The sequence below is a fragment of the Diachasmimorpha longicaudata genome, chromosome 16 (genome assembly GCF_034640455.1).
Source record: "Diachasmimorpha longicaudata isolate KC_UGA_2023 chromosome 16, iyDiaLong2, whole genome shotgun sequence".
In the NCBI taxonomy this organism is placed as follows: domain Eukaryota; kingdom Metazoa; phylum Arthropoda; class Insecta; order Hymenoptera; family Braconidae; genus Diachasmimorpha; species Diachasmimorpha longicaudata.
In genome coordinates this window covers 4,938,861-4,962,237 of record NC_087240.1, presented here as the reverse complement: position 1 = coordinate 4,962,237, position 23,377 = coordinate 4,938,861, and the positions used below count along the sequence as shown (strand labels likewise).

Sequence of the window (23,377 nt, the reverse complement as noted above, 5' to 3'; positions counted from 1 at the left end):
TAAATTAATGAGACTGTAGATCCATTGAAAAAATATATATAATCGTATACATATTATTTATATATATTTGAACTAACTAAATGAACTAATTTAATTCGAATGAAATTCTTAAGAGGCCAAAGATGGGGATAGATTAACTTCCAGGGGATTATGTTTCTTTTTAGCTACTCCAGTATCAATGTTCTCCAGTAATCTATCTTCACGCTGATCTTTGACTGGGGCTGTTGCCGGTGTGTAACGGTCTGACAACCAACCCTCCACATAATATCCAGCGACTCCAACAACACCGGCGAAGGGAAGGGTTACCATTGGGATGTAACGTCTCAGTACACCCATCACCCAAGGCCACATTATTGGTAATTATATGTCTAAGATTTTTCCCCGCTGGAAATTGAGAGGCGCATTGAGAGGATAACCTCTAAATTTTCTCTGGCATGGTAAGCGTCTACTTACATGTATTTTCAAGTCTCTGTTCTTTCAGTCGCTTCCTCTTGATTTAGCACTTAACGTCAATGACAGCGACTTGTATTTGTTTAAATAATGAAGAGGGTGGGACAAATATGAGGATAATTTTACAGTACTTCTAACCCTGCTCGTGTTTGCAAAAACATGTCTATAATTCTGGAGGGATAGGGAGTCGGTAAGTTAGGCGGCGTCGCAAATGGTTGACACCACGGAGAATTATATAAATATATGTTTTTATATAATTTTTTATATTTTCATACTTTTTTTACATTCGTCAGGATCAGAGTTTGAAATCAATCAAAAAGAAAATACTCTCATTTCAAAGCACATTAAAACGTTTTCAGTATTATCGGATCGTCTTCGTTATTCTGATATTCCAATATATCCATTCTGGTCTCGTTGTGATGCCTCTGCTTGTGCATCTTCAACGAGCTCAGCTGCGAGAACGTCTTTTGACAAAAATCACAAGAATACGGTCGTTCACCAGAATGTATTCTCTCATGTCTAATTATATGGCTCTGATGATAAAAAGTTTTATCACAAACTTGACAGACATAGGGTCGTTCCTTCGTATGAGTTCTCCTGTGGGACTCAAGATCCAACTTCTTGAAGAACGATTTGCCACATTCTTCGCACATGTGATTGCGCACCTTCAGGTGATCTCGCTTGACATGTTCATTGACTTGAGAGAGAGTGAAATAAACCCGGGGACATATCTCGCAGACAAATTTCTGGGGCCCATCGGGCCGGTGATTACTCGCTAGATGTTTATTCAGTGTTGACTTCCAGGCGAATGACATTCCGCAGTCCTTACAGTGAAACTTTTGTTGATCCAGGAAGTGAGTGCCTGTGTGTTGCTTCAGATTCGATGCTGTGGAAATTTTTTTCCTGCAGATCGTACATTCGTACTTCTGCTCTTGACTTCTGCTCTTGTCAGTCGATGATTTTTTCCTATTTCTCTTCTTCATCGCGACTTTGTCGGTGGCTGAGCTTTCCATGCTCTCGATGCCATTTTTGTTCGAAGCATTAACTTCTTCTGTTTTATCGCAATTCTTGCTGTCACTGAGGTATGCCAGGGGGTCCCTGACGAGCTCGAAGAACTGGTCCCCCTCCTCGTGCTGAACCAATCGCACACCTGGAGTTTGGCTGTCATGGTATCCGATGATCTCTTCAAACGTTGTCAGGAAATCCGAGGGTCTTACCTGTTCAAAGTCCGAATCCTCAGAGAATCTCTGACTCTCATTTGGATGATTAAACGAATTGTCCAGATCGCTTAGACTCTGCAGATCTAGGGGATCGATCAGGTTTTTATTTATTGAACCAACTTCCACGGATTCAAGGACGTTCACATTTCTAGATTGATCGAAATCATTCTGGGATAAGTAGTCGATTTCTAAGTCGAGTAATTGCTGGCCCAGGTCTGCATGGGCCAGTCTAATATTGGTCGAGTCAATTTTTTTTATGTGGGGAGCAGGCAACCGGCATTTGTGATCTTGAAGGAATGACTGGCTTCCAAAGGGCTGGAATATTCGGTGAAAATTAGTTTATCTTTTGGTCTGAAGGCCCATCAGATTGTCCAACAATTAATTAATTTATTATCATGCATGCATTCACGTCTTGTTGTATGGAATATAATTATTTGAAACTCATACCATTTTACATCGCTCACACTGGATGCTACCATCACCTTCGAAATGCCTGGTCTCATGCTGGCGTAGGAGAACGATAAAGGGAAAAGTATCTCCACAAACTTTGCAATAGTGTTTTCGCTTTATCAATTTCTTTACTTCAGCATCTCCAGCAGTTTCAGTGGTACTCCCGGATTTTTTGTCATGAATCCGTTTGTGCCTGACTACTGAGCTTATCTGGGTGAATCTCTTGCCACATATGGAGCATGGATATGGCTTTATTCCTGGAAGGAAAAGTCCATAAAGGATTGTAAGACAATGTAGCAGAGTACCTGAGTGAAAGTACTTCCATATCCACAAAAAATTAATTCACCCACTCAGTTTGTCCATTCTTGGAAATGAGGAATTCTTATGCCCCAAATCACCACGAAATAAAATCATTAAATTCGTTGGACCAATTTTTTATACATCTCTCTACGCTCATTACCATAAATTAGTTACCTGCATGAACTCTGGCATGTCTAATTAAATTTGACACATGATTGAACTTCCGTCCACAAATATCACAAATGGACTGACTGGTTCCAAGGTGTATGTTCAGATGAGTATTTAAATCTGCCTTTCTGAAGAATTTCTTTCCACAGATCTGACATATTTGAGTCTTCTCACCAAGGTGGACACTCCTTTTGTGATAATCAAGTTGGGAGAGTCGATCAAAACTCATATCACATTCTAGACACACGAAGGGTCTCTCCACACGATTCCCAATAATCTTATAATTTAATTGTCCAGCATTATTCACTCTATTCTCCCCACACAAATTTCCTGGAATATTCTTTCCAGTCGTGGCACAGGTACCACTCACAACCTCTTGTTTTCTTTCGGAACTCAGATTCAACATTATATCAGCTTGAATGACTCTTCTGTAGCATTCAAATGCCTGAGTGTCATTGGTGTCAGATACATAACCTAAAATCATCTGATTCTCAACAACAGAACAGATCCCGTCGTAATTTCTAAGCCGAACTGAGGGCGACACTGTCACTGCCCTTCATCTGACATTGCCAGGGTACTGTTGAGGCGTTGAGCACATCTATACAAAATCTCCAACAAAATCTTGTTCTGGATTACAAACAACTTCACTCATCACGTAACGAAGTCACGTTTGTTTGTTACTCGAGTACAATATCTCTCGAAGAGCATTAATTTATTGTCGTCGAGGTCAGTGAAAAGCATAAAAATGGTGTTAAATAAACTCAGCATCGACAAGTTGGACGTAACCGGCAAAAGGATACTGATGAGGTGATGTATTGATTTATTTTTAAAAATTTATTTTATGGAAGTAATTTTTAATGTGTGATGATCTGAACAAAGTGGGCTTAGGCCAAAATCACATTTATTACTTTTATTATTTATTTATGAATTATTCTTGACATGATTAGAAATTACAATACTTTTCTGTGATGGTAGAAAATTGAATGTATTCTCCTTCACGAACATGTTAATGTGCTGCCATTTAGATCAGGGTCAGCCAAATATGATGGGATTTTTTTTGGGATAGGATTGCACAATTCACATTTAAGGTTATAGGGAGGATGTTGGAGACTAATATTCTGGTTCTTTGAAACCTTCTAGGCTGGACTTCAACGTCCCCATGAAGGATGGAAAGATAACCAATAATCAACGAATTGTTGCTTCCCTCGACACGATCAAATATGCTTTGGACAAGAAGGCCAAAGCCATTATCATAATGTCACATTTGGGACGACCGGATGGTAATAAGAACCTGAAGTACACTATGAAACCTGTGGCAGATGAACTGAAAAATCTGCTGAACCACGAAATTATCTTCCTGGACGATTGTGTCGGTCCTGCTGTGGAAGCTGCTTGTGCTGACCCAGCAGCTGGTTCCATCATTTTATTAGAGAACATGAGGTTCCATGTGGAGGAGGAGGGAAAGGGTGTTGGGCCTGATGGCAGCAAGGTTAAAGCTGACAAAACGAAGGTCGAAGAGTTTCGTGCTGCTCTGAGGAAGCTCGGTGATGTTTATGTGAATGATGCCTTCGGAACTGCCCATCGTGCTCACAGCTCGATGATGGGAGATGGATTCGACGTCAGGGCTAGTGGATTTCTCATGAAGAAGGAGCTTGATTACTTCGCAAAAGCTTTGGATAATCCTGAGAAACCATTCCTCGCTATTCTTGGGGGTGCCAAGGTCGCTGATAAAATCCAATTGATCAATAATCTGTTGGATAAAGTTAATGAAATGATTATTGGGGGCGGTATGGCGTACACTTTTCTGAAGGTCACCAAGGGAATGAAGATTGGCAACTCTTTGTTCGACGAAGAAGGATCGAAAATCGTGAATGATCTCCTCGAGAAGGCGAAGAAGAACAATGTTCAGATTCATCTGCCTGTTGACTTTGTCACTGCTGATAAATTTGCTGAGGATGCGGCTGTAGGAGCTGCTGATATTGAATCTGGAATCCCTGACAACTGGATGGGCCTAGATGTTGGACCCAAATCCAGAGAATTATTCGCTGAACCCATTAAACGAGCTAAGATCATCGTGTGGAACGGTCCAGCCGGTGTTTTCGAGTTCGAGAATTTCAGCAAAGGGACAAAGGCCCTGATGGATAGCGTAGTGGAAGCTACAACACGTGGAGCCATCACGATTATTGGTGGAGGTGACACAGCTACTTGTGCTGCCAAATGGAAGACCGAGGACAAAGTCAGTCACGTTAGCACTGGAGGTGGAGCTAGTTTGGAGTTGTTGGAGGGAAAAGTGTTGCCGGGTGTTGATGCTCTTTCACCACTATCGTAAGATTAATGTGATGTTAGAGAATTATTCTGGGAATCATAGACTTTCTCATAAGTTATTGTGATCATTGATTATCATTAGTAGATGAATCTACGTGTTGCTGATTTTTTGAAAGACACAGTTTTACTGGAAGTCCAATACAACTATCTACAGAATTCATCAGTTTTTTCAATGAAATTATTTTTGTCTTCACGAACTATTAGACAATGAATTGTTAATCGCATTCATAAATCTGGGTATATCTTACACATGTTGCTGTTCGATTACACGGGTTTAATGAATTTAGGTACATTACACACAGAATGAGAGGTTGAAATAAAATTCATGGTGGTCAATAACTACATGATGATTTCATAGATTATTACTTTTTTCATCAATACAAAACAAAGAATATAAATATAGTTAACAAATTCAGGAAATTGCCACGTGTTATTCAATGCATTATGACTGCGTACACACTTAGTTATTAGAACTCCACTGGAAATATAGAAAAACATCTCGTGATCAATGAAGGTATCTAGGAGAGGCTGAAATAATCGAATATGATTACATTGCTCTATATACAATTTGTTGCTGCCTTGAATTTTATTACATTATACTACAGTTCTTGGGATCGACGCCAGGAGGAAACGATTGGCCAATGAGTGGATTTCCATCCTTATCGAAATCAAATAGATTTGTTTGGTCGCCAATCAGGTCTTCAGGTGGTTGTCCACAGTTTTGCATTTCTTGCATGAGACCAAGAATCTTGTTGAATTGCGCCTTCTTTGTGGCTTCTGAATCGTCTTCTTTTTCTTTCTCTAATTCTCCGCAGACCTGCAGGATATTTGAAAATGAGCATTCCCTCTTTACGATCATTTAAATTAATTCAGAAAGAAATCGGTTGAGTTCAGCTCAAATTTGCCCCAAAAAATTTGATGAGGTAGTAGATTAATACAAAAATTAAAAAAAAAATTGGCTATAGTATATAGAATAATACTTACTTGCTGCATTAGACCGAATTGCTTGGTAAACCTCGTAAGATCCTCCTGTGACAGGCTGTCCTTTTTCTGATCCAGCCACGTTGGGTATTGATCCACCAATTCCTTGAGTGAAGGGTACAGTATTTCTTTCGTCAAGAGTGATTGCATCATTGCTTGCATCATAGGCAATATACCGTCCCCTGATTCATCGAGGGATGTCTGGCCAAACATTGCTGTCAGATCCGCTTCGGTTATGCCTGGTGCAGCATTCTGAAAAATATAAAAATTATTGTTACTTCTCAATTTTACAAAAAGTCTCTTCATTTGAAAACTACAATTTATTTTACTTCCATAGCAATTTTGTTACTCCATAAATTTAATATCGCGATTATTACCTGTAACGTTTCCGAAGTTGCTGAGATATCTTTAAGAGCTTGTGCAATAGCCGTCTGAAATTCATTTCCCTCACTGTCTGGTGGACTATCAGCGGATATCGCATTGGCTACGGTCTGTGCCATTTGTTGCAGAGATCCACCCACGTCGTCCTCATCCTCTGGTCCATCAATACCCTCTGGTGTATAATATTAAACATTTCATTAAACATTTGAATCAACAAGGTTGCACTGTTGGAAAAAATGCAATAAAAATCGAAAAGACAATTTTTGCAGTGTCAACATTCATTTGAATACACAAATACATCGAATGACTTGAGCGATTATTCCTCTGTGACCCTAAAAAAATTGTTCTACAATAATATTACATAAGAGTAGACTCACGTCTCTTCATTAAAATCTGCAGTTTCTTGTCAATTCGTTCTGCAGCATTTTTAATGAAATCCTGCGTCCACTCATCGAGACCATCCTCTGGGGGGTTTATATAAGTGGTTGTGGCAAGCCCTGGAGCATCCTCATTTTTCACCGGCTGGGATATTTTGTTAAAGTCCTCTAGAGCACCTGAGAATGATACGTTACGTGGCGTAACCGATTGTCACATCTCTTGATTAAATGTTAATGCATCGGGTTATGAATCCTTTCAACTTAACATTTTTTTTGTATCTTAAAATGTATAATTTTTGTCTCTTAAAATATAAATGTAATAGGATTGTTGGAGGTTAACGACCATGCAAAGCTCCCTCAAAATATCCATAATTTTCCCCACAATATATTGAAAAATATCGTTAACTCGTTCCCTCTGACAAGGAATATATTAACATCTATTTAACGAACTTTGTCCTGGAGTTGGGTGATGACATGCTCATGATGATAGTTCCAATAATTTAACTTGGTAATAATAATCATAATTATGAGGGATTAAAATGATATTCGATTTTAGTAAATTCAAGTACTCACTGTTCAACAAGTCATCCAACTCTGCATCATTCCCCTGGTCTCCGGATTTCTTCTTCTCAGACATTTTGCCACTTTCTGATCACGGATCAGCTGTTTTTGTTGCGAATAAAATATCGGGAGTACGATCGCGACACCCACACAAGCCTGTGCACAGGACTGTGCCTACGGTATCGATACTTCCCCATATCGATTTAGTTTTTTAGCGAGAGGTGCAGACGACTACAATCGCATAGATACCCAGACAGACGCATACAGAGCAGCATCACACGATAATTATTTTTAACGATTAATATTCGTTCTGTAAAAGCGTCTGTTATTTTCGTACTTCAAAGCTCTTTATTTCGGTGCACTACGGGAATCAAAGAAATATCGATATTTATCGTATCGATATTTTCCCTTCCCTGAGTGCATTGGGTGACACGGTTCCACCTCGTACCGTAGCTTCGGGGCGTAGCGGTAAAATCGCTGGAACCCAACCTAACCCGAGCATTTACGAGGGAGTGTAACTCCAGTTTTTAGTTATGGTATGAAATATACATTAACATCGACACATTTTTAACATCTCATAATTCCGAAAAAATGAGTACCGACGACGAAGAGGAGATCAATCTGGCGGAACTCTTTCCTGAGTTCTCCCCTCCGAGCTCTTGGCTTACGTAAGTTTCACAATTTTATTCCTTTGTTTGGAAAAAAAATTCTCCCATGGCTGTCCACCGAAACCCCGCGCATTAAGTGAGGTTAAAAAATAAAACGCCAAAGCCAATGGATTTGCTATCCTCGGAAAAATCTTCCTTCTGGCCACTCACTGCAGTCCCAAACAGACCACTGGCCCATACATTTTCTCATCGAGCATTTTCGTCACAATACAGTGGTTTTTTTACTGCAACTGCAGGATCGACTGATCAGTTATTATGACAGAGGAGTATCGGTACTAGAAGGAGCGCGTTCTCTTAAGTGTTTTCCCCCAAAAGTCTTTGTCACTTGCCTGTCGTCAAAGTCCCCTTCTGGGCACTTTAATGCACCATATTCACTCATGTTTAACTGACAAAAAAAATATTCCATTGATATTGTAGGTCATGTATTAATCCTCCCAAAATTGTTTTAAAAAATTATTTCGTGATCCGGGAACTAGTTTCCATATTGACACCTTAAGGGAGAGGAGAGGGGGGGTAGAGTCTCCCAGAGCGATTACCTGACAAAATCGACTTCTCCAGTTGACTTTTCACAAAATTATCTTATCTGTAATTAGACCCGTCAATTTGATCATGTGATCCCTCTGAAAGATTTCCCTTAATAACAGGCAAATGTAAATTCTACGAGTTCACTTTTATATAATTCTCTGTTGTTAAGATTTCAATCGATGTGTAACAACGTTTTAGAATTCGGTTTGAATATTTCAAAGGGATTGAAGAGTCGCGTCAGTTTGTTGACTTCCCTTGTTGACATTTTTTCCAGCAGTTGGATTTTATGGTCATCGATTCGGGTATTAGTCGGTTGTGATTTGTCTATTGAATCGTTTGGAAAGGTAGAGTCTAAGTGAAATGGATAGGGATCCTGAAGTCCCTTGGTGGCACAGGTGATTAACGATTTGTTCATTTAGTTCGACTTAATTACGAAAACACTACATTAAGAATGAACATACACTAAGGCTTTGATTAATCTGATTGTAATTATTCCATTGCCCTGAAAATCCTACCCAATTAACTAATATATATTTGTTTGTATTACTCAGGAGAAAGGTTTTTCCCTCGTAAATTCATTAGAATCCCAACTAAATGATTGTTGTAGGGTAACATTGATTGTTTATAAATGATAAAAAATTTTCGTGTTCAAATAACAGTAGCAAGCGCAAACGCTTGGATGACGGCTGCAACAACAATCTGAACAATTCTCGAAATAATGATTCGAAGAGCGCAAGAAAATGGAAGTGTCCGGGAGACACAAGCGTTGTGGAGGCTGCGGTAATGGTGGATCTGGGGGTGAGTATGCTCGACGATGAGACCAGCTGTGACAGCGTTAAGAGATCGCAGTCACAGGATCGTTCAGTATCACCCAGTAGTATGGTATCAGGGCGTCACGCAGCTGCTGACGATAATATCCTCGGTGATGAGAAGGAGAATATCTATCGTTGCTCCAAGTTTGAAAGAGGAAATCTCAGCAGACTGGAGCAAACCGCTTATGCTATAATGGATGAGTCAGGGAGCATTTTGAATTCTCTAGAAAATGAATCTGGTTATGCAACCAGAATCGAAGCTGAATGCTCTGGTGACAGGCACCAGGGAAATTTCAGCACAAGCACCTCGAATTCTGATACCAGTGGACTCGATCAATTTTACTTATTCAGAAGGAAAAAGAGAAGCTCGTTACTAGGGGATGATAAATTCTCAAAGCTCTCCGACGAGATGATACTGATGATACTCAAGTGGCTACCGAAAAAGTGTTTAGTACGGTCAATGCTCGTGTGTAAACGTTGGTGTCAAATTGCCAGAGATGAGGCCCTCTGGTCTCGACTCGATCTCGGTGGTAAAGTATTGGGTCAAGGAACACTGGGACATATTTTACCACGTGGTGTACAAATACTGAGGCTTGCACAGGCTGAACTAGCTAATCCAGTATTTTCTCCGGGTTGTGAAGTCGTTAGCGATGGCTATACGAGTAAATTACAATATCTAGATCTCTCAATGTCAGTTATATCTACAGAAGGATTGGCTGACCTTCTGTCCAAGTGCAGGTTGTTGAAAAAATTGTCCTTGGAGAAGTGTATATTGAACGCAGAAAGTTGTCGGGCTATTAGTAAGAATAAAGACATCACGGTGCTCAATTTAACTATGTGTGAGGGCATTAATACTCGGTGCGTCAAATATCTCACCAGGTTGGCCAAGTAAGTGGACTGATTTTTCCATTCAAAAAAATTAAAATCAAAAAATGAATTCGCTTTGAAAGACGAAACCAATATTTATGTAAATATAAATGTATTTTAGCGTGACTTCATTGAACGTGTCCTGGTGCTCTCTGGAACCTGACTCCATAAGCCTTCTCTGTTCTTCTCTTCCTCGCAGCGTAACCAGATTGAATATGTCCGGCTGCAGGAAAACTATGACTGATCAACACATCACAGATCTTGTTGCAACCTGCCCTGATCTCGTAGAGCTCGATGTTAGTGACTGCACTCTTTTATCGATAGCTTCAATCAACAGCTTTTTGACTTTGCATCAATTGGAACACCTATCCCTGAGTCGTTGCTATGGAATTCCCCTATCCTCCTCATACGCAAGACTCACTCACATGCCTTCTCTATTGTACTTGGACATATTTGGATTGATGACAGACTCAGCACTTAAATCATTCCAGGCCAATTGCAATAACACCGAGATCAATAAATTCTTGTACAGCTCTGTTGCAAGACCCACCGTTGGCGTACGCAGAACGAGTATATGGGGACTACGTGTTAGGGATTAAATTCTTTTTTCTTTATTGAAAATCATGATCAGAGGGATCTTCTGGTATACTCTAACATCTCCACGGCAGTTAATTACAACAATATTTTTGATGACACATGATTAAATTTTTCATCTCAAAGTAAACCATCAAATCTGCCAAACAGTGAAGTTAAAATGCTGTGCCACCCTTAAGATGCCTTTTTTGTTTAGACTGAAAACTGATAATAAACTAATGGAGATTTAGAATTGCCCAAGGACTTTTTTCGTTGTTAAGTATGAAGATTGAGTGAAAAATATTCTCTGTATTTTTTTTTATCCGATAACTGCATAAAGGATCGCCCTCGTGGACAGTTTTTTAAAAATTTCCCGTAAATTTTCTTATTCAATAATTTTATTCAATCAAAATTTCATGCAACAACCTAATTGTATGTAAATTATTGCTGAAAGTGATGATAATAATTTAGATATTACAGTCGTCGAATAAATACCAGCAATGTGTTCTCCTTTTGATAGACAACTAAGTTTTGAATTTAGCGACTAGATGTATTACCACGCACTGCATTCAGAAAAAAAAAATTGTCATTGTAAAGGGGCTATGGTTCATTATCTTTTATCCTCGTCGATCTCTATCGCCAAACATTACCCCAGATACGAGTTAACATTCAGGGAAAAACGTGTAAAAATATATTTTTATTAAAATTATAATGGGGATGAGTTAGGTAAAATGGACCCTATTAATTTAATAAAAATGTCGATAGTCTGCTCAATTCTTCTTTACAATAGAAAAATGTCAAAGGTTTTCCGTCAAGCTACTCTCCCCAACACTTGGTATAATTGTTGCAGTTAAGATTTTAATGAACGATCGATGTTTATGATTAATATAATAATTGTAAGTCGTTTCTTAACATTTGAACAATCACAACTTTCTCATGCACTTGTGAGTAGCTATATTAATTGCACTGATTGAAAAATACCCCTCGGGAACTCATTACTTCATCATCAGGACTATCACAATCCGTTGTGATTGTTGATCAGGAAAATTTGATTTAATTTTATAATTATCTAAAATTATTGCTGATGATTCACGATGAGGTATGCGGGATTACCAACACATCCGCCGAGAAAAATAAAATATACTTTTGTCAAGTGAGGATTTATGATGTGGCTGAAATAATATAGAGCAATAAAATGTTTTACAAATGTATTTTGAGAAAATTTATTTCTGTCCCGGATTAATTAACTATAAAAAAAGGAACTGGGATGCGTAAGAAACTAGTGAAATCCAAACGCAAATATTCTTCATTAATTACATCTTTTGAACATAGAAAAGAATTCAAACTATAGAATATCATGCGCTGATCATCAATTTTACTTCTAATTACCAATCAATTTGAGAATGAATATTCTCTCTGAGTTGTACTATTCCATCCATCAGACAATTATTTCAACAACAGGGAACAGGGAAGTTTGTCACTTACAATCATACTAAAATAATGCAGTAATTGTCAACAGATTGGTATCGAGATGAAGTATATTCATTGAAAGATAATCAATTGAATAATTCATATAACATTGTTTTACCTAATACATAAAACTAAATATAAAAAAATTGAATGGAATTAATGACAGTAAAAGCATCTGTGTAATAACCATTTCTAATCGAAAATCAGTGAATGGAATTTTTCAATTTCAAATTGTTATATACAATAAAGTACATATAATATGATTTGCTATCGTATTAGATTAGTGGTATTTGTTCCATTGGATCGAAGCTAGTGAAAACTATAACTCTCCAGTGTTAGGCGGTGGCTAGTCTTTCGGATTTGCAGGCAGCCTCAACAGAAAGCAGCTCTGGTTTATCTGCTTTTGACTCTGTCGTATTGCTTGATTCAGCGTAGATAGATTTTGACTCCTGTCTCTCTTGCTCACTCTGCCATTGGACCTTCTGCTTGTGTTGTTTGACAGCCTCGAGGCATTTATCAATAACCATCTGCTGCGTCAGCACTCCATCCTCTGAAGCATAAGCAGCAGCTTGCCAAGCGACTCCAAGCTTGGAGAGTTCCCTTCCAGACATACCCTCCGTTATCTCCGCCATTTTTATGCACAGTGCTCCATAATCAAACTGAGCAACCTTCAGCCTCCTTTTGCCCTCGGTAGCGGGTTGAAGAACAAACTTATCGAAGTAGAGTCTTATAAGCCGCTCCCTCTCCTCAATGCCAGGCAATTGAAACTCCACCATTTCATCGAGTCGATCATTAACAGCCCAATCAAATTGCTCGGGTGTATTAGACGCGAGTACAAGCATGAATTTGCTGCTCTGCTCGCCAGTCCTGTAGAGAAATGCATTGAGCATAGCCCTGAGATCCTCTGAGATATGTTCACTCGACCGTTTCCTCAGGAAGGCATCGGCTTCATCGATAAAGAGAAGAAGACCTTTTCTGGAGGTTGAGGCCCAGTCGAAAACTTTGTGAATAGCAGTTACCCCATCCCTCCCAAGAGGTGCCAAATCACCACCTGTCAATATCGCATAATCCATGCCTGAGTGCTGGGCCAATTTTTTGGCAAACATTGTTTTACCAGTGCCAGGTGGGCCATGCATGAGAATATTCCTATACATTCCTCTATTGTGTTTTGTATTTTTCGTGGCTATAGCAACATCTCTCAGCCTCTCCTCGAGTTTTGGAGCTAGAACTACGCCTGATAGTGCATCAGAAGGCTTTTCTGTGAGTTTCTGAACGCTCTTGATAGGATGACGAACGATATCCAGAGCAGAGAACCTGGAGGTCTCTCGTACTAGAGAAGGTTTGCCCAGTCGAGCCTCAATGTAACGACTCGCAACACCAGTTGATCCTTTGGCTGTGTAAACCCCGAGGGCCACAAGGGACAGACCACCAGCAGCTGCCAATATCTTGTCCCAATCCTGAAGAAGTGATGTGACCCCTGCTCCCAAAACGGATCCAGCAGTCTTGATGGACTCCAATACAGTAACTCTGTTCTCAGAGGCTCTCAGTCTGATCTGTTCGAGATTCAGGTCCTGATTCTCACGGTCCACTTTGGCTTTTGCTTTCAATTCAGCTTCGAGTTTTCTCATTTCGTTCTTGTGCCTCAGTTCCATCTCGTGCTCGATGGTGGCCTTTCTCATGGCCTCTTGCTTAGCTACTGATTCCTCTTGTCTACGTAAATTCTCGTCATTCATTCTCTGCTGTTGCCCAAGCTGATCGTCGTATCTCTTTCTTGCCAGGGAATCCTGGTATTGAGCTCGCATTTGATGTTGTTTGGTTTCTTCGCCTATTGTTTTTCTGCGTTCATCTCCTTCCACTCTCTTCTGTTCAATTTTCAACTGCTCGATGTTCGCTTCATACTCTTTGGCTCGGGACATAATTTCTGCTTGTTTCGTGGACTCCTGGAGCTTTGTCAGCTCAAGAGCCTCTCTGGCATGGGCTAGAATTGAATTGTTTAAAATAAAACAGATATCATAACAGTTAGGTGGACGTTAATGTGAACAGAAGCATTTTAGTGATGTTTTTAAGGAGTTAAGTGTGTTAGAGCAAAACACCTTCTAATTATTTGCCCAATCAATAATTAATTTTAAAGGCAACTTCTTTCTGAGATCATTGATTCGCAAATATAAATAATAGCTTCAAAAACAGGACAGTTTGGGCCCCACAGTTGCATCATTCTCTTTGCATGTGCTTGTATCGCATGTACAAAACGTTTCTAACCTCAAAAGAATCATAATCTTACGTAATATTACATAAGCCTCGAAATAATTGTTCAACAAAGTAAATTAATAATTACGGGATTTTTCGAGCTCTTTGGCAGCAGCAGCCGCTCGTTCCAAAGCACTGGAATCAAATCTGTAGGCATCCATTTGTGGTTTCCCCACGTTTTTCGAGGCACCATTGTCTCCAGGATCCCCGGCACCACCTCCAGAACTCGCTGCCGGTGGTTGTGCATACTGAGAAAAGTCCTGAGACTGTTGTTGATAACGTGTACCCAAAAGCCACGACATTTGTTCAATGAGTTTTTCACAGAAAACTTGAGATTATGCACGCCGGATTATAATTATTACTTCGTTACCTTCGACTATATCTCTACGAGAGCAACCGAATACCAATTTACCAATCAATGTGGTCACATGGATACAAGGGATTTCTTTGTGTGAGTATCACGTGCGCACACGTTTTCTTCAACTCATTGTCGTTGGACCGGAGGAATAGCGCGGAAAGGAACCAGTGGAGAAGCGAGACATGGAACGCAAGGGAATATGATTCTTTCTGATTTTTCAATTCTGGAGAGTTGAAGGGTAATTTATTAATTATAATTGGTAATTTTATTTTTTGAGGAACAACACAATGACGTAATTGAATTCGGAATAGTGAGATTGGATGTAAAGAGTATTATAAGGAGAAAATCTTTCATATCTACTTTCTCAAAATAATTATTTTTATACACTGTGAAAAGAGTAAAAAATGTATAAACAGAAAAAATATATATTATGTAATTGTGGTGATGGAAACAAATATGTCGGGGTTTATTCAATGGAATTCACTTGATCGTTGTCTTTCGCAGTTTTTTTTGCTGGTGGATAATTCATGGAGAAAATGGAGAGTAGCGGTGGGAATCACCTTCTGCTGGAGGACAGGACAGACAGTCAGACTAGGAATTCCAATGAGAGCTTAGGAATAAACCTGAGGGATCCATCAGTAGGTTCTAATTCAAACACTGCTGCGATCCACATTGGGGATTTGATTAGAGAGAAGGAGAGAGAGAAAGAATTTTACCACAGCTTTGAATTGGTTTCTCCGAGAGGAGAAGAGGAGGCTTCTGAGAGGTAATTCATAAACTGGACTTTCTATTAATCTATAACAGGCTGTGATAAAAAAATCTTTGCTGTGTTCCAATGGGACATTTTTGTTTAGAAAAAATACACTGAAGTTACAAAATGTTTCAGCAGAATTCTCGAATAACCTGGCAATTGTCAAGTTAAATTCAATGGAAATAGATTGATAACAGATACAATACAACCGTTAATTTTATATTTTTCTTGATAATTCTTTCAGAGAAACAAAAAATAAATGTGCTCCATTATTTTTTGCATTCACTTGGCATGGAACCTTTGCTGAGAACTGTCGGCATCTCCAGCATTTCTCTCGCTTTCCAAAAAATACTCTTCTTCATCTCACTGCTAAAGGTTTAAGACGTCAAGATGTAGAATATATTCTCAAGAAAATTTTGAATCTCGGAATTACCAACTTATTAGTCCTTCGTGGAGGTACGTAAACGTCAAAACGTAAATTCTTACTGAATGTAAAATTCAATCAATTGATTCAAAATCTAAATAAATAAAGCTATGAATCCTGAATAATTGAAATAATCAATTAAGATGATGATAAATTAAAATTTTGTAATTGATGCCCCCCTTTTAGACGATCCTCCAGACAACGGAGACTTCCCGTATGCTGTAGATTTGATTAAATTCATTAGAAGTTTGTACAACGATAAATTCTGCATCGGAGTTGCAGGATATCCGGACACTCACCCAGAGTCACCTTCAAGAGAATCGGACTTGTATTATCTCAAAAAAAAGGCAAGGTCTTTCAATAATAAGCAGTTAATCAATTTTTCCCTCAATTTCGAATGTTTACCACTCAAGCTTTTCTGTTCGTGAAAAAGTAAGTTTTTTAAAAGAAAAATATTATTCAGGTTAACGCTGGTGCTAGCTTCGTAATAACGCAAATTCTCTTTGAATCACGAGGATTCATACGATTTGTCGAAGACTGCAGATCGTGTGGAATCGACGTTCCAATAATTCCCGGAATCATTGTGATATCAAACTACAAGGCCTTCATGAAACTGGAGAAGAATTGCAATCTCACTGTTCCCAAAAAAATTCACGAAGACTTATCTAAAATTGACGAGAAAAATGACGAAATCAGAGATTACGGAATTAATCTGGCGACCAGAATCGTTCAGGAAATTTTGTCCACAGGAATTGTTCACGGATATCACCTATTCACTCTCAATAAGTGAGTTGTAATCGCTCCATGGGGGAAAAATTCACTATTTTATTTATAACAAACACAAAAAAAAATTCCACCATTTTATTTTTCAGGCTATCAGAAGCTCAGCATATCTCTTCCAATTTAATCCGAAAGCTCCGTCACCCTTCAACCTCGAGCCAAAATTAGAGCCCGCAGAGGGGTGGATGTCGGTTAATGTCCTTTTTTTGTTATTAAACTACCTAAATATATTCATCGATGACGTATACAATTTTATTATTTTTTTTGTCCAACTTTTTGTTAGAACAGATCCACTAAAAATTCGCCAATTCAAATCGACAGATCGGAAAGACCGCCAGTCACGTGGCCCCCTTACAGCGCATGCTCGAGTTTCATTTGCTCCACGCAGGCGCACAAGCGATATTTCAATCCGAGACAGAGCGAATGGAGAAATGAACCGGATCAAGTCGCCGACCTGGGCAAGTACGATGTGCGATCGGTCGAGTTGGGCGCCAGAGCTTAGCGCGGTTGGTTCGGTCGGTACTCGAGGTCAAGAATTTGTTCGAGGGTAGAAAAACCAGCAAAGTACACTTGATTATTAAGGAATAAAGGACAATGGCCTTGTTTAGATTGAGCGCTGCACGTTGCCTGGAGGTACAGGTGAGTCTACCCTTATTTCACATATTTTCCCCTATTACTTTCCATCACCTGCACGCTCACTGTATTTATTATTTAACTGCATTACCTTGTCATGGACAAGTCTTGTAGCACAAATCTATAAATTGCTTGGCGAAATTTGAAACCTGTGATACAGCAAGACCTTCCACCAGGATGAGAGAATTTTGCCCTCGCTATAAATACCCTAAAATTGTTCTGTACTCGAGCCGATAAGATTGACGAAATGATATCGTGATTGTAATTTTTTTTTTCAATCGCAATAACGATTTTTAGGTGAAAAAATGAGGTATCTTTTCCCTCTAGTGTTAGACCGCCATAACAGAATGCCGTATTATCGACGGAATTTGCACGTTAGCGTGCCCTTGTCTTACCTTGCGTTCATTTATATCCCAAATTCCTGTGTAAATCCACTTTGTCCCCACACCTCTCCCTTCGGTGCCCTTTCATCCACTTAAATATATTTTTTATTACTGACAAAACGTGACTATCAGCTGTTTCATTTTGTTCCTCGATTGGCAGACAATAATTACCAAATTAATCCACAAACAGAAGTTTGAAAAAAAATTAAGTCATCATGATTATGCTAATTTATTTTTTGTTTTATCATCGAAACGTGGATAAATCACTTGCATTGCGAATTTTAGTGGTGAATGGGATCGAAATGAGTTATGTTCATGCGCTCTTCGTGACAGAGACGCTGTCAATAATTACGTAAGCCACGAGGGTAGATATTTCTTTTTATTTTTTATGATTTTTTTATTATGGAGTAACTGAAAGAAGGTATCAATCAGACTGGGGTATTTGGAGATGCGGGTGATGGGTGATTGAGAGATCTGGGGCGAGGAAGTCCTCCCTCCACAACAGATTGGAAGTGATTTACTCGGTAGTTCACATGTTTGATGGATAGGTAGCTCCGGATTTGCCATTTGTAATGTGTAGTTTGAGGATAAAAATTGTATGGGTAACAAATGGACATGAGTCGACAATTGAATGGGCGAACTGGGCTTCGGTACTTCTTGTAACCTCGTCACACTCACCCCACCATTACGTAATTCGCATGTACCAATTTTCAAGGTGATCACTGACCCTCTTAGAGATTATCGAGGGAAAAAGTCGGTGCTTCGACTTGAATATAAATTTAATGAAATGATGGGAATCCCTGGACTCACAGGATTTTTTTTTATTCTTTACCAAATTTGGAGAAATTACAGAATGAAAATTGAAAAAGGGATTTAGCTGAATGGGGTTTTTCAAATGAAGAGTCTATTTAAAAGAAGAATAAAAAGGAGGGGAATTTTTCAAGAGTAGATCTACATATATTCGACGAACATTTATAAATAAACCGAGATTTAGCAAGCGTTTACTAAAATTAGCCACAATTCGAGGTTGAAACATTGTCCTGCTTACCTGAACCAGATCAATCAGTGGCAATGTAATCATCCCCAGCTGCCAATTTCGTTGAGTTTTGTGATTTAAAGGTATGAATTATATGTTATGACGACACCAGCACGTCATTCCTCTCGTGATCATCTGATCAGAGCCTTCATGATGGCTCTGAGCATTCCATTATCATGACATATCCGTTGAAAAATTATAGCTCTGGTAATGACTAGTTGAAATGATTGTCGTTCAATGCCTTATCAATGGCCAGCTGTTTCAGGGGATAATAATTAACGCAACATTATTTGTTGCTGATTTATTTCCGGTGACCCTCCTCCTTCATTTGATATGTCCACTCCTTTCAAGATCCAGCCATCTGTTACACAACGATCCTTCAAATATCGTGATTATCCTCTTCATATCCTTTACCTGTTTTTCGAGTAATTACTCAGGCAAATTATTTTTATCAAAACACTATATTCAGTAAAGACCAGTATTTTCTATCATTACTGCATTAGCTTTCATTTGCACCCTATTTTACAACTATTTAGTTACTTCAATTGAGTCTATCTGATTTGGAATCTCGATATTGAACTATTGAAAAATATTTTGAAAAATTAAAAAAGTCTGGGAGAGTTTGATTTTATGTTTGAACATAGATAAATCAAAGGTCTGTAAATAGTCAAAGGTCTGTGACTCAAACCTTTTACTGCTTTCCTCCCGAAATGATAATGCTCACTCCACGTCATAGAAAATAAGTCATATTTGAAAACGTCAGATAATTTACATGTATATAAGATACATAGGGGCTTTAGCGCGAGGGAACCACGTGGCATGTACTCCTTGTCTCTCTTAATATGTATATTTCAGCATATCACACGATGTGTAAGTTAAAATTGTTAAAAGTCTAACGCAGATGATAAGCTGTACAATGAATTTGATCTTCTTGATTAATTTATGCTATTGATAATGGATTATCTTGGGGAATCTATCAAGTGGTAGGCGGAAATAGCGTGGATCGAAATTTCTCGAAAGAATACGTGTCACGATGCCCTTGAGATTTTCCGTTATTCTTTTTCCGTGTTGCAATGAACGAAGTTTACGTAAAAGACTATAAAGCGAAGCGTTTTTTTGCGAATTTGTGCATCTCTATGATTAGTCATGTGAACAGGATCGATATTATTCGCAAGCAATTTTCATTGTGGCTCTATAAATAGACAATGTTGGAAAAAACGTAAAGGAAGGCCTCCTGGATTTGTCAAAAAGTAATTTACACGGTGCCATAATTAAACATTCATTTTTTTTATTTTTTCCTCGTCATTTAGTTAAAACCAAAATTAAGCCTCGAGGGAGGACAAGTTGAAAAGTAATGGATTGAATAGATTTTTTTTTGTTTATAAGGAAAAATATCCTCGTGTGGACTCGGCAATGTCTTAACATATGCGAAATATTCACACAATTTTTTGTAGGACACATCAGGTGTAAAAGATCAAACATGCTCCATATTGATCTTTACATACTTCAATGTCACACTTTATTGTATGCACCTGAGGAAGTCATTAATGGTGTGATGTTTATGACGCGATTTTGGTTTTAATAAAGTCAAGTAACTTATCTTGAATGCGTCACACTGGTAAGAGGAGTGTACATTACGTAATTTTCAAGGTACTGAACAAGTTCAACTGACAAATGTAGTATTCAAGATGATAATTTTTGCAGAATATTTCACTCGTTTGAAAATATGCACAAGATATTTAGAAATATCACGTGTAGGGGTGGATAATTAATCAGCTCCAGGGCGTCCACGTGGCCCTTCGTCGACAAATTTCCTAACCCTAGTCGATGAGTCAGAGTGGTGATGATCCCAGGCCGATGGATCGAGCAATGCGTGGTCCAATGCCAAAGGGCACTGTGTTTGCTTATTATCGCGGAATTAATGTTTTACGAGAGTTTCATGAGGTCTTTAGCCGGTTGACTGCTACTGTCAATTGGATGATCGCACCCAATTCTCGCACATGGAATATTGGGTTTAAAGTCTGATAAATTATGCTGTATTAAATTGTGAATAATTTAATCCAATTTTTCTGCTACCGACACTGTCAATATTCGATTTTATTCATAAAGTTATGTCTACACTGATCCGGAAACGCTCTAGTTAATTCGATAGTGACAAATGATCAGAACATATCTCTTTCAAGCAACTGGAATAAACTAAAAGAAACATACAATACGCCCCAGTTGTCACAGCACTCCGCCTTCCTTTTTCATGCCACGTAAATTTTTTACGACCCTCCCATCATCATCAAGCTCTCCCATCAAAATTCCATTGACAAATGACAATGTGACCCTTTTATTTTTCCATTTCCGTAGAAACTGAGCGCCCCAGTAATTCTCCGTCAGCTGTCATCGGAATCGACTGACTTAAAGAAGATCCTGACTGAAAAAATCCCCCAGGAGCAGGAGCGGATTAAGGCCTTCAGAAAGAGCCATGGCTCGACCAAAGTCGGGGAAGTCACCGTTGATATGGTATGATATATCATATGTCGTTAGTTTAAATTTAATTTTATTACTGATGATACTAATCATGGTGTCTGGTACGAGACACTGTATTTATCGCACCACTACACTGTCCGATGCAACGCGACAATCTTTCTCCTCGTGTCTCCCTCTCTCTCTTCTTTTTTCTCGTCATTCTCATATTCATCATCGATTGTGGTGATTGCACGAGCCTCTCATCTCACTGCATTGCACTCAAGTGCACATGTGTTGGGAGAAACAAGGTTATTGTGGCAGAGCGCGTGCCAATTCTATGATCGTGATAATGTCATCAGTGACGGGGAATTGCGGCTCTCCTCTGAGTAACTGATACACTAGATTTTTTCGTTAATTGAATTAAACTCCCAGAAGATAATTATGACACGTATCAGCTAAATCAGCCCTTTGTGGGAGGAAAAATACCGCAAAAAATTCCATTTCTAATGATTTATTATTCGGATAACAAAAAGTAATTTTTAATCCCATAAATTGCCAGATGTACGGTGGTATGCGAGGAATAAAGGGTCTAGTGTGGGAGCCATCGGTGCTGGACGCTGACGAGGGCATCAGATTTCGTGGTAAATCAATTCCCGAATGTCAAAAACTCCTGCCAAAAGCACCAGGAGGTGCTGAACCTCTGCCCGAGGGTCTCTTCTGGCTCTTGATCACTGGTGATGTACCCACCGATGCTCAAGTTAAAGCCATATCGAAGGAGTGGGCAGCCAGAAGCTCACTTCCTGCTCACGTTACCAAAGCGCTCAACGATTTTCCAAAGCATCTCCATCCAATGTCCCAATTTTCAGCTGCCATTACAATTCTCAATAGTGAGAGTGAATTTGTTAAGGCTTATAGCAGTGGTACACACAAGAGCAAATACTGGGAGTCCATCTACGAGGATTCTATGAATCTTATTGCCAAACTACCAGTTATTGCTGCCACTATTTACCGTAATACATACAAGAATGGAAAGGGACTGGGATCTGTTGACAGTGGAAAGGACTGGTCCTGGAATTTTGCTAATATGCTGGGATATGACAATCCTGAATTCATTGAGCTCATGAGACTGTACCTGACCATTCACTCAGATCACGAGGGTGGCAATGTGTCAGCTCACACTGTTCACTTGGTGGGTTCAGCTCTGTCTGATCCCTATCTCTCCTTTGCTGCTGGTATTTATCACGTTTACTACCTATTCAGGGCCATTCATCACGCCTTAATTAACTCCTAGAAGCTCATACTCAATGTTATTCTGTCCATCCAGGTATGAATGGCCTTGCTGGACCCCTTCATGGCCTCGCCAATCAGGAAGTACTTGTTTGGCTACAGAAACTTCGGTCGCAAGTGGGTGATGCACCCAGCGATGATAAGCTCAAGGAATTCATCTGGAATACTCTCAAGAGTGGACAGGTAGTTCCTGGCTATGGGCATGCTGTGCTCAGGAAAACTGACCCCAGGTACACCTGCCAGAGGGAGTTCGCTATGAAACATCTCCCCAATGATCCCCTCTTCAAGGTAAGTTTTATTTTCATCCTTATTTGCTTTTTTATTTTGTGTTTAGTGTCTCCCATGACATTGGTGTATAAATTAAAATATTTGCTCTCTGCAGCTGGTGTCCCAAGTCTACAAAATCGTTCCCCCAGTTCTCCTTGAAACTGGTAAAGTAAAAAATCCATGGCCCAATGTTGACGCTCATTCTGGTGTTCTCCTTCAATATTACGGAATGAAGGAGATGAATTACTACACCGTTCTCTTCGGAGTGTCACGAGCACTGGGTGTACTCGCATCACTCGTGTGGGATCGAGCTCTTGGTCTACCAATTGAACGCCCCAAATCCCTCAGCACTGATCTCCTCATGAAGGCCGCCAAGGCAGCTTAAATGATTAATCATCATATTTACTTAATTATTATGTTCGTATCAAACATCCGAGGTCAAACAATGCGAATCGATCAGTGAATTGTCGAGTAGAGTTGTAATTTATTTTTTTGTCAGTTGTCATTTTTTTCCCTCCTCTAGAGCTCTCATTTCAGGACCTCAACGTTAATGTTCAGTAAATCTCACTTTTACTACATCCTCTAGCACTACATGTGTATCATGATTGAGAATCATCTGCATCATG

At 39.2% G+C, this 23,377-nt stretch overlaps 8 protein-coding genes across 14 annotated transcripts; 4 read left to right on the top strand and 4 right to left on the bottom strand.

Annotated features, from left to right (window-relative positions):
* Window positions 1-20: 20 nt before the first annotated feature.
* LOC135170176 (uncharacterized protein) lies at window positions 21-613 on the bottom strand. The gene is made up of 2 exons (XM_064135736.1): window positions 454-613; window positions 21-384 (listed from the first exon to the last, which is right to left on the bottom strand). Exon 2 carries the CDS (start codon window positions 349-351, stop codon window positions 109-111), a length of 243 nt encoding a protein of 80 aa, XP_063991806.1. The 5' UTR covers window positions 352-384; window positions 454-613; the 3' UTR covers window positions 21-108.
* An 81-nt stretch (window positions 614-694) lies between these two features.
* LOC135170167 (zinc finger protein 436-like) lies at window positions 695-3,076 on the bottom strand. The gene is made up of 3 exons (XM_064135717.1): window positions 2,595-3,076; window positions 2,118-2,377; window positions 695-1,985 (listed from the first exon to the last, which is right to left on the bottom strand). Exons 1-3 carry the CDS (start codon window positions 3,070-3,072, stop codon window positions 795-797), a joined length of 1,929 nt encoding a protein of 642 aa, XP_063991787.1. The 5' UTR covers window positions 3,073-3,076; the 3' UTR covers window positions 695-794.
* A 183-nt stretch (window positions 3,077-3,259) lies between these two features.
* On the top strand, window positions 3,260-5,255 carry LOC135170171 (phosphoglycerate kinase-like). Its single transcript, XM_064135724.1, has 2 exons — window positions 3,260-3,395; window positions 3,729-5,255. The coding sequence occupies exons 1-2, from the start codon at window positions 3,334-3,336 to the stop codon at window positions 4,915-4,917; spliced, it is 1,251 nt and encodes a 416-aa protein (XP_063991794.1). The 5' UTR covers window positions 3,260-3,333; the 3' UTR covers window positions 4,918-5,255.
* Window positions 5,254-7,445, bottom strand: LOC135170175 (peroxisomal biogenesis factor 19). Its single transcript, XM_064135735.1, has 6 exons — window positions 7,226-7,445; window positions 6,653-6,829; window positions 6,272-6,447; window positions 5,898-6,146; window positions 5,507-5,730; window positions 5,254-5,441 (listed from the first exon to the last, which is right to left on the bottom strand). Exons 1-6 carry the CDS (start codon window positions 7,287-7,289, stop codon window positions 5,432-5,434), a joined length of 900 nt encoding a protein of 299 aa, XP_063991805.1. The 5' UTR covers window positions 7,290-7,445; the 3' UTR covers window positions 5,254-5,431.
* A 221-nt stretch (window positions 7,446-7,666) lies between these two features.
* LOC135170169 (S-phase kinase-associated protein 2) lies at window positions 7,667-11,869 on the top strand. Of its 3 annotated transcripts, none has more exons than XM_064135719.1 (3): window positions 7,667-7,881; window positions 9,066-10,106; window positions 10,207-11,869. In XM_064135719.1, the coding sequence occupies exons 1-3, from the start codon at window positions 7,805-7,807 to the stop codon at window positions 10,682-10,684; spliced, it is 1,596 nt and encodes a 531-aa protein (XP_063991789.1). In that variant the 5' UTR covers window positions 7,667-7,804; the 3' UTR covers window positions 10,685-11,869. The 3 variants fall into 3 exon arrangements, with proteins under 3 accessions (XP_063991789.1, XP_063991791.1, XP_063991790.1); XM_064135721.1 differs by lacking the exon at window positions 7,667-7,881 and adding an exon at window positions 7,921-8,801 and having other exon boundaries at window positions 9,069-10,106; XM_064135720.1 differs by lacking the exon at window positions 7,667-7,881 and adding an exon at window positions 7,922-8,801.
* Window positions 11,870-11,946: 77 nt separating this feature from the next.
* Bor (belphegor) lies at window positions 11,947-14,677 on the bottom strand. The gene is made up of 2 exons (XM_064135718.1): window positions 14,464-14,677; window positions 11,947-14,106 (listed from the first exon to the last, which is right to left on the bottom strand). The coding sequence occupies exons 1-2, from the start codon at window positions 14,675-14,677 to the stop codon at window positions 12,464-12,466; spliced, it is 1,857 nt and encodes a 618-aa protein (XP_063991788.1). The 3' UTR covers window positions 11,947-12,463.
* Window positions 14,678-14,832: 155 nt separating this feature from the next.
* Window positions 14,833-17,147, top strand: LOC135170174 (5,10-methylenetetrahydrofolate reductase). Of its 4 annotated transcripts, none has more exons than XM_064135734.1 (7): window positions 14,833-14,971; window positions 15,238-15,499; window positions 15,729-15,940; window positions 16,095-16,255; window positions 16,372-16,694; window positions 16,781-16,879; window positions 17,010-17,147. In XM_064135734.1, the coding sequence occupies exons 2-6, from the start codon at window positions 15,261-15,263 to the stop codon at window positions 16,854-16,856; spliced, it is 1,011 nt and encodes a 336-aa protein (XP_063991804.1). In that variant the 5' UTR covers window positions 14,833-14,971; window positions 15,238-15,260; the 3' UTR covers window positions 16,857-16,879; window positions 17,010-17,147. The 4 variants fall into 4 exon arrangements, with proteins under 4 accessions (XP_063991804.1, XP_063991802.1, XP_063991801.1 ...); XM_064135732.1 differs by having other exon boundaries at window positions 16,977-17,113; XM_064135731.1 differs by lacking the exon at window positions 17,010-17,147 and having other exon boundaries at window positions 16,781-16,957.
* LOC135170170 (probable citrate synthase 2, mitochondrial) lies at window positions 17,139-23,336 on the top strand. 2 transcript variants are annotated; one of them, XM_064135723.1, is made up of 5 exons: window positions 17,139-17,321; window positions 21,096-21,251; window positions 21,757-22,429; window positions 22,522-22,772; window positions 22,867-23,336. In XM_064135723.1, exons 1-5 carry the CDS (start codon window positions 17,283-17,285, stop codon window positions 23,134-23,136), a joined length of 1,389 nt encoding a protein of 462 aa, XP_063991793.1. In that variant the 5' UTR covers window positions 17,139-17,282; the 3' UTR covers window positions 23,137-23,336. The 2 variants fall into 2 exon arrangements, with proteins under 2 accessions (XP_063991793.1, XP_063991792.1); XM_064135722.1 differs by having other exon boundaries at window positions 17,142-17,327.
* The last annotated feature ends 41 nt before the right edge of the window (window positions 23,337-23,377 follow it).